The sequence below is a fragment of the Limanda limanda genome, chromosome 7 (genome assembly GCF_963576545.1).
Source record: "Limanda limanda chromosome 7, fLimLim1.1, whole genome shotgun sequence".
NCBI lineage: Eukaryota > Metazoa > Chordata > Actinopteri > Pleuronectiformes > Pleuronectidae > Limanda > Limanda limanda.
Genome location: NC_083642.1, coordinates 4,727,520 through 4,739,940, shown reverse-complemented (window position 1 = coordinate 4,739,940; position 12,421 = coordinate 4,727,520). Strand labels below are relative to the sequence as shown.

General features: G+C 42.3%; 1 protein-coding gene across 1 annotated transcript; it reads right to left on the bottom strand.

The window, feature by feature from the left end:
- Positions 1-579: 579 nt before the first annotated feature.
- pou6f1 (POU class 6 homeobox 1) lies at positions 580-11,011 on the bottom strand. Its single transcript, XM_061074897.1, has 11 exons — positions 10,709-11,011; positions 8,508-8,600; positions 7,536-7,740; positions 7,275-7,411; positions 6,309-6,534; positions 5,334-5,584; positions 5,104-5,232; positions 4,254-4,484; positions 3,693-3,828; positions 3,433-3,601; positions 580-2,680 (listed from the first exon to the last, which is right to left on the bottom strand). The coding sequence occupies exons 2-11, from the start codon at positions 8,559-8,561 to the stop codon at positions 2,335-2,337; spliced, it is 1,884 nt and encodes a 627-aa protein (XP_060930880.1). The 5' UTR covers positions 8,562-8,600; positions 10,709-11,011; the 3' UTR covers positions 580-2,334.
- Between the last annotated feature and the right edge of the window lie 1,410 nt (positions 11,012-12,421).

Here is a 12,421-nt window from a genome sequence, read left to right as displayed (position 1 = left end):
GAAAGATAGATAGATAGAAGGATAGACAGACAGACAGACAGAAAGATAGATAGATAGATAGATAGAAGAATAGACAGACAGACAGATGGATAGAAAGAAAGACAGACAGACAGACAGACAGACAGACAGACAGACAGACAGACAGACAGACAGACAGACAGACAGACAGACAGACAGACAGACAGACAGACAGACAGACAGACAGACAGACAGACAGACAGACAGACAGACAGACAGACAGACAGACAGACAGACAGAAAGATAGATAGATAGAAGGATAGACAGACAGACAGACAGAAATATAGATAGATAGATAGAAGAATAGACAGACAGACAGACAGACAGACAGATGGATAGAAAGAAAGACAGACAGACAGACAGACAGACAGACAGACAGACAGACAGACAGACAGACAGACAGACAGACAGACAGACAGACAGACAGACAGACAGACAGACAGACAGATCGATAGAAGGATAGACAGACAGACAGACAGACATCAATAAAATACACTAAAACAAATGCAAAGATTTGTACGTCAATACACAAGAAGTGATTCATAAAGACCAGTTTTATTTGAATCATTTGACAGAAAATGACAAAGAAAAGCATGACCTTAACTTCTTATGTGCTTTGCAGAGTCAAAAAACTGAAAGCTGATATCTTATTTAATTAATTAATTAAGCTAATTTTTTCTCTGTTGGTATCTTAGTATATTAAACCATGTTGTATATTTTGTATTCCCATATTGAAAATGAAGTTAAAACCTGTTAAAGTTCTTTGTTATATTAATGTTTCCATTGTAAGTCAAACCATATGTCCACTGCAATGTAGATGTATCGTTGTTAAAAAGGCAAACATATGGTGGAACATAAAATGCACCATTCAAAGTGTCATTCACAAACAAATAAAAATTAAAGTTATAGTTAAACTGCAGTATTTTACATTTCATCTGCATAAGAAGAACATTAAACTTAATAAAAGATGTTAATTGTCAAGTTGATTGCAGTTCTGCTTTTCAAAAACTCTTTAAACACAGAAATGAAATCCTTTCACAAAACATAACTGAAATCTTGCACTGCACATACACACCATCCATAACACGCCCACTTCCACTAAAGTGCAAATAATTCTTAAAGAATTGGCAAAGATAACAAAAAATAACTGCCAGTCTTGTTCTTACATTTCATAACTCCACACTGCACATGAGAAACCGTCTTCATACTCATTCAGATTGAAAGTCAGAACACATCAACCACAAAGTAAAACAGTTCATTCTTCTTCTTTTAACTCAGTAAATAAATTTGACTGATATTAGGTTTAATATGAGGGAAGAGTCTGAAAAAATTTAATTTAATTTAATAAACGTTTAAATTAAGTTCCTGTTTTTTAAAATATTAGGTAACTGGAAAAGAAAAATGTCACTGAAACACTGTCGAAGCATTGAAGGAACAACGATGAACAGATGAAAATACAAAATACTCTCAGAGTATGATAAGCGCATTAAACAGAAAGCATAAAGTCAGACAGTGATATATTCACAAACGTTTGTGTCAGCCACATACAGTATGTGTATTTCAGTAACTCGCAAATGAAACAACACTTTATAGGAAACTGAAATATCAAGGTCAAGAGCCTGAGCCACAGTATCATTGTGATAGGAACCTGTTTGTTGTCTGTGGAACATCAGGAACAACCGTCTGTCTTACTGCTGAATGAAATGATCGAAGCTAAACTACAGGAAATTACGACAGATTTTGAATAAATCTCTGTGATTATCAATAACAAATATCAAAATGACGATTGTCCAGAGTCAATAGAGGACAATGTAATTTTTGGCATTCCTTAGACAGCTTGCAGGTTACAGTCTACAGTCTCATCTCTGTCTGAATCTTACGTGAATATAAAGTGAATGAGGAGATAAACATTTGAAAACATCCGTGGTGGTAAAAGCACATCACACAGAGATCAGCAGAATGTCAGTCATGTGTCAAAAAGGGATTAAACTCAATATTAATAAGTGTTCTCCCACTTGAAAGAAGTCAGAACGTCAGCCTATAAAACCACTTGTACAAAAGTTCATAAAATGTTTTTAAATATGATGAGCGGACCATGCACTTTGACTTCAAACACAATAGGAACTTATTTCAGCTAATCTTTCATAAACCTTCCATCGTGAATTTCCATATTTTCAAAAAAGTTCATATTCTCTCAGCTTTTACAGAGTTTTAATCATATTTACACAACTATTTACATCTGTGTCTTCATATTAAATGCTCCGCTTTCAAAAAAAGGACGAAGGATCCGAGGCGACCTCTCCCAGGACGAGGTCGCTACTGAACCTGGAAGACATTGATCTTGCTCGTGTTTTTCAGCGTCTGTCGCCGGTTGCAGAACCAAACGCGAACAACCTCTCGGTCGTAGTTCAGCTCTCGCGCAATTTCCGTGATCTCCTGACCCGTCGGCAGCGTGTTCTTGTCAAAGTACGAGTTCAGGACTTCTATCGCCTGCGGTGTGAAGCTTGTGCGCCGCTTGCGTTTTTTGGAAGGTTCGCCGCCAACGAACTCCATCAGGTTCTGCTGGCCCTTCTGGTTCCAGTGCTCGGCCTCGGCCAGCCACTTCTCCAGCACCGGCTTCAGCTTCTGAGCGCTCTTTGGGGTGATGTCCAGCTTTTCAAACCTACAGGGCAACACAAAGCTCAATAGTATTGAATGAAAACACAATTTCATCCCTATGAATTCACATGGGTCAGATTGCAGGGCAGTAAATTAGATATTTTAACAATATGTATCTTTGGGCCACTAGGGGGCTCTCAATCAAAACAAGAACAAACGTTTGATGATGTAAACAAAGCAGTGTGGGATCATGGGAGTTGTTGTCCTGAGTTATCGTAACATATTACGACTAAGTCACTGACAGTTACACCATTTGTCGGACATATTGGACTTTTCCCGTTGCTAAGCTAAATGGGAAATTCATTTAGCGTTTCTAGTCTTATCGGCCAATCACCTGTTCACACGCTTCTATAAACAGTGTTCTCTCTACCAGAGGCCATTCGAAGCAATCAGGAGCCATATGAGGTTCAGTGCCTTGCCCAAGGGCGCTTCAGGATGTGGACTACTGCCTCGGAGGTGTGGCCCATAAAGAAGTAGATGTTATATGGACATGCTGGTGCTCTAGAGTGACATCTAGTGGCAAAATGAATCCTACATATTTCCTCTAATGCTACAGTCTATCTACCAGATATCAAACATGTCACTGTGTTACATCGCATCACTAGGCATGACGGCACGAACACAAGAAAACAGGATGGTTAATTATTTACATGTAAATGAGGTTAACGCATGTACATATAAAATGCACCATGTTCACCGGGTCATCAAGAGCAATAAATCAGTTTCTTTGTAAATGAGGAACATGAAGTACTTTACCTGCAGATGGCCGACTGGCTGTAAGCCGGACCTTCAGTGGCGGTCAGCGCCTGCCCTACTTGTGTCTGCGTGAGCCCCAGGGACAGCCGACGGATCTTGAAATTCTTGGCAAACTCGCGGATCTCATCCAGATTAATGCCCTCCTCGCCGCTGACTACCTGCTGGGGTTCTGCAAGCGTGAAGAGGCGGGTTAAAAATATCAACCCACTTACAACGGATCTATGTTTGGAGGAGAGGAGAGGAGAAGGAGGTGCACCTACTGCCGACAAGCTGGCCCACTTTCGCTATCTCTCCACAGGTGATGGGGACCGGGGGGGAGAGCGTGGCGGTCGTCTTCAGGACAGACGGCTGCGGGGCGATGACGACTGGAGACTGAGTGACCGTGGTTACCGAAGGCTGGGAGGAAAAGAAACACAGAATATGCTTAGATGTAACCTGGAATGACGACACTGGCAAAATGGGAAAACCACCAGTGAGAAAAGTCCTGCAGTGTTTTTATAGTTTGTTTGTTGGTTGGTTTGTATGTTTATTAGTTTTTAAGCAAGATTACACAAAACTAATGACCTGATTAATCACACAACTTGGTGGGAGGATGTGATATGGGTCAGGGGGCGGATCCAGGAAGATTGATAGAGAGGGTATTTTTCAAAATGTTCCCCAATTTCTTAGGGAATAATTAATGCATCTTGATATTAAAGGGAACAGATCTATAAGTGGGTGTTATTTGGTGCAGTTTGAACTTCAGGGAACGATGTGTGAGCTCTTCTGAGTGCCAATCTAGTTAAAAGTGTAAATGCCGAGTTTCTGGACTCAACACAAACCTGCGTGTGAAGCTTGGCGAGCGTCGGAGGAGCGGCGGCTTTGGGCAGAACCGCCGCGGCGGAGGTGACAGCCGTGGCCGGTCCGTTCCCATACGTGGCAATGATCTGACCCTGGGTGTTGAAAAGCAGCTGTGGGGTGACAGTCTGGAGCTGGAGACCATGGAGGGTGGAGGTCGCAGCCCCTCCAGCCAGAGAGCCTGGGTTCAGCAGCAGCGGGAGGGTTCCTATAACCTGTCAGTTCAGTTTGAGTGTTGGAGAAACACACGTTTGAATAATTGAACCAAAACCCTCTGAGCTGGTTTTCAGTTTGCAGACGTTCAACAAGCGGTCGGTGCGGTGGCGTGTTCGCTGCTGGGAAACGAGAAAACGTCCTCGGAATAGAAATCACGTCTTTCAAGATTAAACACTGCACTGAACTGTAATGAGCTGCAATAATGGTGCGATTGAGTAATGGAAGAGATTGAGAGGACAAATCGGTTCTCAAAGTGTCTCTCGCTCCACTGACTTCAAATAGAATCGCTGATTGATGCTAAACAGAGGCTGGCATCCGTTACGACTGGAAACAGAAACACAACACGTAAACATCTTGATTGTCCTTGGAGATTATTAATCAAAACCTTGTAAGTGAAGCGCACTGCTTGTAAATGACTCAATCTTATACCTCACTCATTTGTGTTATGAAGACTGTGATGTGCTCCAGGCAATTATAATCTAGCAATCTCTTATTGACACAAAACTCAAAAGCAGAGGAGATTTTCTTTAGACTATTTAAAGCATCTTCCCTTCAGCTGGCTGCACTTAGAAGAGAAACTGAGCAGCAGCTGTGAAAGCAGTATGTTATCTAACCCACCTGTCCCTGGGCGTTCGTGATGATCTGGCTCGTGATGCCCGCCATATTGGACATGGCACTGGTGATGATGGGGGTGGAGGTGAGGGAACTCAGGAACTGGGGCTGTCCTCCCAAAGAAGCAGCATTGATCTGAGCATTGACAAGAAGAAGATGAAATCAGATGTAACGATGGAGACAGATGTTGCAGAGCAGCTGCCTCTACAGGTTAATCTCTGCTGTGGTCCTCTTACTATAGCCGGGTTGATGGAGAGTCCTGCGTTCTGCAGAGCTGCCAGAGATATGTTGGACTGAGCGAAGCTGGCCTGGGTCGCCTGGGCGGCCGCCACCTGGGCAGCAGTGACCTGGGCGCTGGTCACCTGTGTGGGATGAGACGTCAGCTGCTGCACAGCTGCTTGGAGCGGCTGCAGGGAGGCGGCTTGAGGCTGGAACAGCGTCTGTGCGTTGGCTTGGAGCTGAGGGTGGATGGAGTTCAGGACGGTCGCTGCTGGAGGAAAGTTCACTGTTAGTGTTTCTGAAATTCTGATTATTGTGACAAACATTATTGTTTCAAATAGGTTTATTGGGAAACCAATCTCGTAACAGAGAAATTAACAGTCGACAGTTATGTTTCCTTTGTTTTTTACAGAAGGTGAAAAAGTAATCCCTGACAAAAAAGGCTAATGACAAAAAAGAACATTAAGTAAACAAGCAATCCCCTGCATCAACAAAACAGATGAAACAAAAAGGACAGGACAAAAAAGAAAAGAAAAAAGACAACAGTGTGTACCCTCCTATCACCCCCCCCCCCCAAGGAGTGCATCCAACTAGGGACTCAATCAGATTCTCTTTCGAGATGAGAGAGCAAAGGTTGCCAGATTTTATCAAAGTCCCTCAACTTGTCTTTTAGAATAAATCGAATTCTCTCCAAATGCAAGGTGTCTGTCAAATCAGTCAACCAATGCTTAAATGAAGGGACCTCTCTCTTCTTCCAGTTAAGTAGGATCAGTTTTTTTGCTGTTATAAGGCCAAATGTCAGAAGGTTCTTTTGTGCACTATTTATATTTCTTAGCCCCTCAGATGTTCCCAGAATTGACAAACCTTATTAAAGGTTTATAGCCACACTACCAGCCAACACAGCTCTGATTTAGTCAAATTACAGATCCATACAATCTGAACCACAGAGGCTGAATGGGCAGCACACAGCACGGACAGTTTGGTTATTTTACCTTGAAGGCCGGCGAAGGGCAGCTTGAGGAGGTTGGCAGCCGGGTTGCCCGCAGTGAGCCCAGGGAGAGAAGCTAAGCTGGTGGTGGGGAGGGTGAGAAGAGCCAAGCTGCCCTGGCCCCCCAGGGAGCCGGCCATACTCAGGGGGATGAGCAGGGGCTGTCCCAGAGACCCCGTCTGGGCCATCATACCGGTCATCAACGCAGCCAGACTCTCCTGGGTCAGCACCTGATGTCGGGAAGAGACAGATTGAAACTGAGAGGATGGTTTTTAAAGGGCAATTACACTGTGAACTGATCTTTTACTCTGGTGATTTACAGGAGCAGTTTTATTTAACTAAATAGTACTGATGCATTATTCATGACTTTCACACTCAAATAGCCCGTCTTTCTGTGCTGCACTTTTTAATTTCTTCTTCTTTTTTACCACTAGAACAGAAGCACATGACTTTTTTTTAAAAGGACAGGTTTTATTGGTCTGTGGTGATGCTGGGTGCAGTTTTCTTTCTGAAACTGTAAAAGTGACCTGAAGTAATTGAGCCGCAGCAAATAAAGATCTACTGCTGAACCCTGAAGCTGCACAAAGAGCTGTTCACCTGTGAAAAGTCGTGGCAAGGATTTCTGCAGCCTCAGGCCGTGTGTTCAAGTGTTTGCAATTAAACTTGAGCCTTTTTTGTTACATTCAGTGTGCACGAGAGACAACTGCTTCACTCAGTGTCGTCAGTAAATCACCTACAGGAGCCTGTGGGGGACCCAGGGACATTAATCCCTGTGGCATGTGATTAATGGACAAGATATAATATGTAAACAGGCTGAAATGCATAAAGGGTTTTTCTCCTTGTCACTTTTCGCTTGTTTCCCAAACCCTTGTTTGGTTCGGCCTCATGTTTCAGGTCGACTAAACCAGGCGACAGGATTCTGTCTCTGACTTTAGATGAACATGGAAAATGTGTAAACTCGTAGTCCTACCTGTGGACAGCCCTGTACAGTGATGGGCATGGCGGCCTGTGGCTGCGTCAGGGACACACTGATGGGAACAGCAGGGGTCAGCGTTTGGACAGCAGGGGGCGGAGCCTCAACAGACACCACCTGCTGCTCAGCGAGCACTGCAGGATCAACGACCAGGTTGGTTCTTAGTGACATTCAAAGTGGTTTTCACAGTTTCCAGCAGCATTTCAGAAGTGTGTCATTCACAAAATAGTATTAAGTCATCTGCTATCCATTGTTTACCTGTTCCCTCACTGCTCTGGGGGGCAGGGGGGCTGTCCTGGGTGCCTCCGCCGCCGCCGCCGCCCTCAGCTGGCTCTTCTGTGGCCTGAACCAATCCATCCACAGTTTTGCCTTCACTCTTAACATTGGTTATTGTCAATGGCAGCGGAGCATCGACCTCCACCTCTAACACGCGGATGGTCTCATGGCCGGACATCACAATGACCTGCGCAGGGATAAGGAATTAAAGCTAGGTTTGACTAAAATGCAAAAAACTCCTATTGCAGACAGATGAATATGGGAAAAAAACACTTATCAATTTGTGTTGCATGCAATAATGAAAGACCTAGAGGAGCAGCAGCGAGACAACCTGGGCTGGAGGACAAAGTGCAGAGACACAATGCAGGAAGAGAGAGAGAGGGGAGGATGCATACCTGGTCGTCTTTGGCAGGGAATTTCAAAGTGCAGGATTTAAATGGCTGAAAAAAGACTTCTGCTGTCAGACAGTGAATGGCTGAAGAGAACAGAGAAGCCGAGCACATGTTAGGAAAACAATGACCAAAAGAAAGAGAAAGAGAAACAGGCACGAATGAGAAGAGCATGAGAGCATCCAAACAATGACATGAGCATCAGCCAACAAGCTTCTCAAGCAAGGTCTTCTTCAAGCGCCCCTCGTGCATCAGTGAAGAGCATTGCTTTTGTTTGCTGACCATGTCCACACACAATGTTACTTCAGAGGATAAATAAACAATGAATAATTAAGCATGACAGTTCAGAAGCCGGTTTCCCTCACGAGCAACGAGCAGCAGTTATTACAAGGCGCTCAAACACAAAAGGTGTGATCTCAATGAGCTGAGCATGTGGAGGTTAATCACTCGGTTATGAAGACGGGAGCGAACAGCAGCCAGGAACAGGAGGAGGATGTTCAGAGGTAAGCTAAAGGTTTGGCTGAGCTGCCGTTGGCGTCTCTCCGCTCACACAGCTGAGTGTTACCTGCTCATTCACAGTGGGGGGGGCATCTTGGGCAGGGAGATCCTGGGAGTTCATGGCTCGCTGCTCCACCACCGTCACTGCTGTCCTGGCATCCTGAGCAAACACAGAGAGAGATGAGATGAGAGCAGAGGTTAGCTGTGTGGCCTTTTCTCTTTTTGTACAGACAAACAAATACATATCTTTCTTATTAGTAAATATTAAAGATGCTTGTGGTCTAATTTTTCTATCTGCACAGATGGTAAAGGTTTATCGCACAGTTAAATGAGTTGAAACCCTCACTGTATACACAGATGCTTTGGGTGAATCATTTAACATCAGTAAACAAACTCTTGATAACTTCACCACCTCCGTTCTAATGTGATTTGGAATAAAAACCCATGAAGGTGACTGAGCAACTGTGTCCACACAAATGCTGGTTAAAGCAAAACAAATTGCAGAGAGGAATCTAGACTAGTAAGAATAAAACACATTGTAAACACAACAAACTATTCAAATAAATAGAAACATGTTCAATGTAAACTAGTAAAACTGCATCACACTTATAGGATATTAAAGTTGCATGGATATAAAAGGATTATTCTAGTATTAAATGAACAGATTGTTGGTCTGACAGCAGCAACTAACAGAACCTCTCCTCCAGACACTTTGTCTGAATCTGTCAACAAACTCTTCATAACTTCACCAGCTTCTTCTAATGTGATTTGGAATAAAAACACATGAAGGTGACTGAGCAACTGTGTCCACCCCACAGGGGACAAATGCTGGTTAAAGCAAACCCACATGCAGAGAGGACTCTACACTAGTAATTATAAAACACATTGTAAACACAAGGAACTATTACAATAAATAGAAATAGGTTTAATGTAAACTAGTAAAACTGCATCACACTTATAGGATATTAAAGTTGCCTGGATATAAAATGGTTATTCTAGTAACTAACAGAACCCTGTCCTCCAGACACTTTGTCTGAATCTGTCAACAAACTCTGCATAACTTCACCAGCTTCTTCTAATGTGATTTGGAATAAAAACACATGAAGGTGACTGAGCAACTGTGTCCACACTCCAGGGGGCAAAATCTGGTTAAAGCGAAACCCACATGCAGAGAGGAATCTACACTAGTAAGTACAAAACACATTGTAAACACAAGGAACTATTACAATACATAGAAATAGGTTTAATGTAAACTAGTAAAACTGGATCACACTTATGGGATATTGAAGTTGCATGGATATAAAATGGTTATTCTAGTAACTAACAGAACCTGTCCTCTCCAGACACTTTGTGTGAATCTGTCAACAAACTCTTGACAACTTGTCCTTGCAACTTTGTCCACACTTCAGGGGCAAATGCTGGTTAAAGCAAACCCACATGCAAAGAGGAATCTACACTCTTAGGTATAAAACACATTGTAAACACAAGGAACTATTAAAATAATAGAAATGTTTATTGTAAACCAGTAAAACTGCATTACATTTATAGGATATTGAAGTTGCCTGGATATAAAATGGTTATTCTAGCAACTAACAGAACCTCTCCTCTCTAGACACGTTGTCTGAATCTGTCAACAAACTCTTGACAACTTCACCAGCTTCTTCTAATGTGATTTGGAATAAAAACACATGAAGGTGACTGAGCAACTGTGTCCACACTTCAGGGGGCAAATGCTGGTTAAAGCAAAACCCACACGCACGGAGGGTTGGGTCATTTCTCTCATGGCTATTTCTGTCCTTGCAGGAGCAGGGTATTCGGAGGGGCCTGATGCACAGGCCACGGTGTGAAGCTGCAGAGAGAGTCGAGCCCTGCGGACCTCAGGCTGGGATCCGGCTGCAGATTCCTCCAGACACCGAGGAGCAGCGGGGAAGTTGCTGTGTCTCCCGCTGCTCGACCCCGCTGAGGACCGAGGATCTGTCACAAACTTCAGCGGCTCTTCCCCGGGCTCCCCACCCCCATCCTGCCCGAGAGAAGTCTCACCTCCTCGGCCACTTCCAGGAGCCGAGCACCCCCCCCAATGCCGAGCCCCGGCGACACAAACCCCCCCGACCCCCGCGTGTGCAGACACAATATTATGCATTCCCCTCTCTTTATCATAAATATATAAATTATGCTAATTACGAACATTGCATATTAACCCAAACTCATTTCCTCTCGCCGTGGCGCGGAGCTCGAACACGGTCCCGGTGTCATTAGGTCCCAACTTACCGCGTCCGTGCGGCTGATCCCCGGGATTCTCTCTCAAGCAGCTCCGTGTCACAGTTTGTTTCAGTCACACATAATTAAAAATTCATCTCAGCTCCCAGACAGGATCTGTGGCTGCGCACAAAAGAGCCATTTGCATTGATAAGGAGGCTCCGGATCCGCTTCGGCTCTTAATATGTAATGACGCCGGCTCCTCTGCAGCCCCGCGGCCCGCCGGATCCTTCAGGTGTCACAGGTTCGATCCCATTCAACCAGCAAAGTCGAGCAAAATTGCCCGAAAATTGGCCTTTTGCACTACGTCATGAACATAATTTATGCAAGGAGAAAAAAAAGGCTCGCATTGAAAAATGTCTGCCTCGACTTGAGAGGAGCCATGGTTCTCTTAAAGGGGACGTGCCCGAGGAAAGGAGCTGGAGAGAACATATGATGATAAAACATATCATAACATATCATAACATAATATAACAAAATATAACATATCATAACATACTATAGCATAACATACTGTAGCACAACATATAATAACACAGAGGCCAAGGTTCTCTTAAAGGGGACGTGCCCGAGGAAAGGAGCTGGAGAGAACGTATGATAATATAACATATCATAACATATCATAACATAACATAACATATCATAACATACTATAGCATAACATTACATAATAACATAATATATAATAACACGGGAGCCATGGTTCTCTTAAAGGGGAAGTGCCATAGGAAAAGAGCTGGAGAGAACATATGATAACATATCATAACATATGATAATATATCATAACATACCATTATGTAACATAACAAACCATTATATAACATAACATATTCTGTTTTTTAATCTTTCTACCTCAATATTTTTAATTTTATTCTATTGTATTGTATTGTATTTTATTGTATTCAAATATACCGGCTGCTATGACAACTTAATTTCCCTTCGGGGATGAATAAAGTACTCTATCTATCTATCTATCTATCTATCTATCTATCTATCTATCTATCTATCTATCTATCTATCTATCTATCTATCTATCTATCTATCTATCTATCTATCTATCTATCTATCTATCTATCTATAATAATATTAAAACAAAACATTTTAAAACATAATGTAACATAGCATATCATTATATAACATAACATAAAATAACATATCATATATATATATCATAAAAGCCTTTATTGAGTAAATGTTATTATGTATCATTCAATGCACTTTTATTTTACTGAGAAGTAGAAAGGTGTATATAATGTACATACTCAGCATTTTCTATTTTTGTATTCATTCTATCGTTCCATTCTTCATCTATCTATCCATCCGTCTATCTATCTGTATATATATCCATCTATCTATCCCCTCTTCATCTATCTATCTATCTATCCATCTATCTATATATTCCCTCTCCCTCTATCTACCTATCTATCCATCTATCTATCTATTCCCTCTTCCTCTATGTATCTATGTATCTATCTATCTATCTATCCATCTATCCATCTATCTATCTATCTATCTATCTATCTATCTATCTATCTATCTATCTATCTATCTATCTATCTATCTATCTATCTATCTATCTATCTATCTATCTATCTATCTATCTATCTATCTATCTATCTATCTATCTATCTATCTATCTATCTATCTATCTCTCTATCTCTCGATATATCTATCAATCTGTTGATCTGTCTGTCTCTCTATCTCTCCATCTATCTATCTATCTAT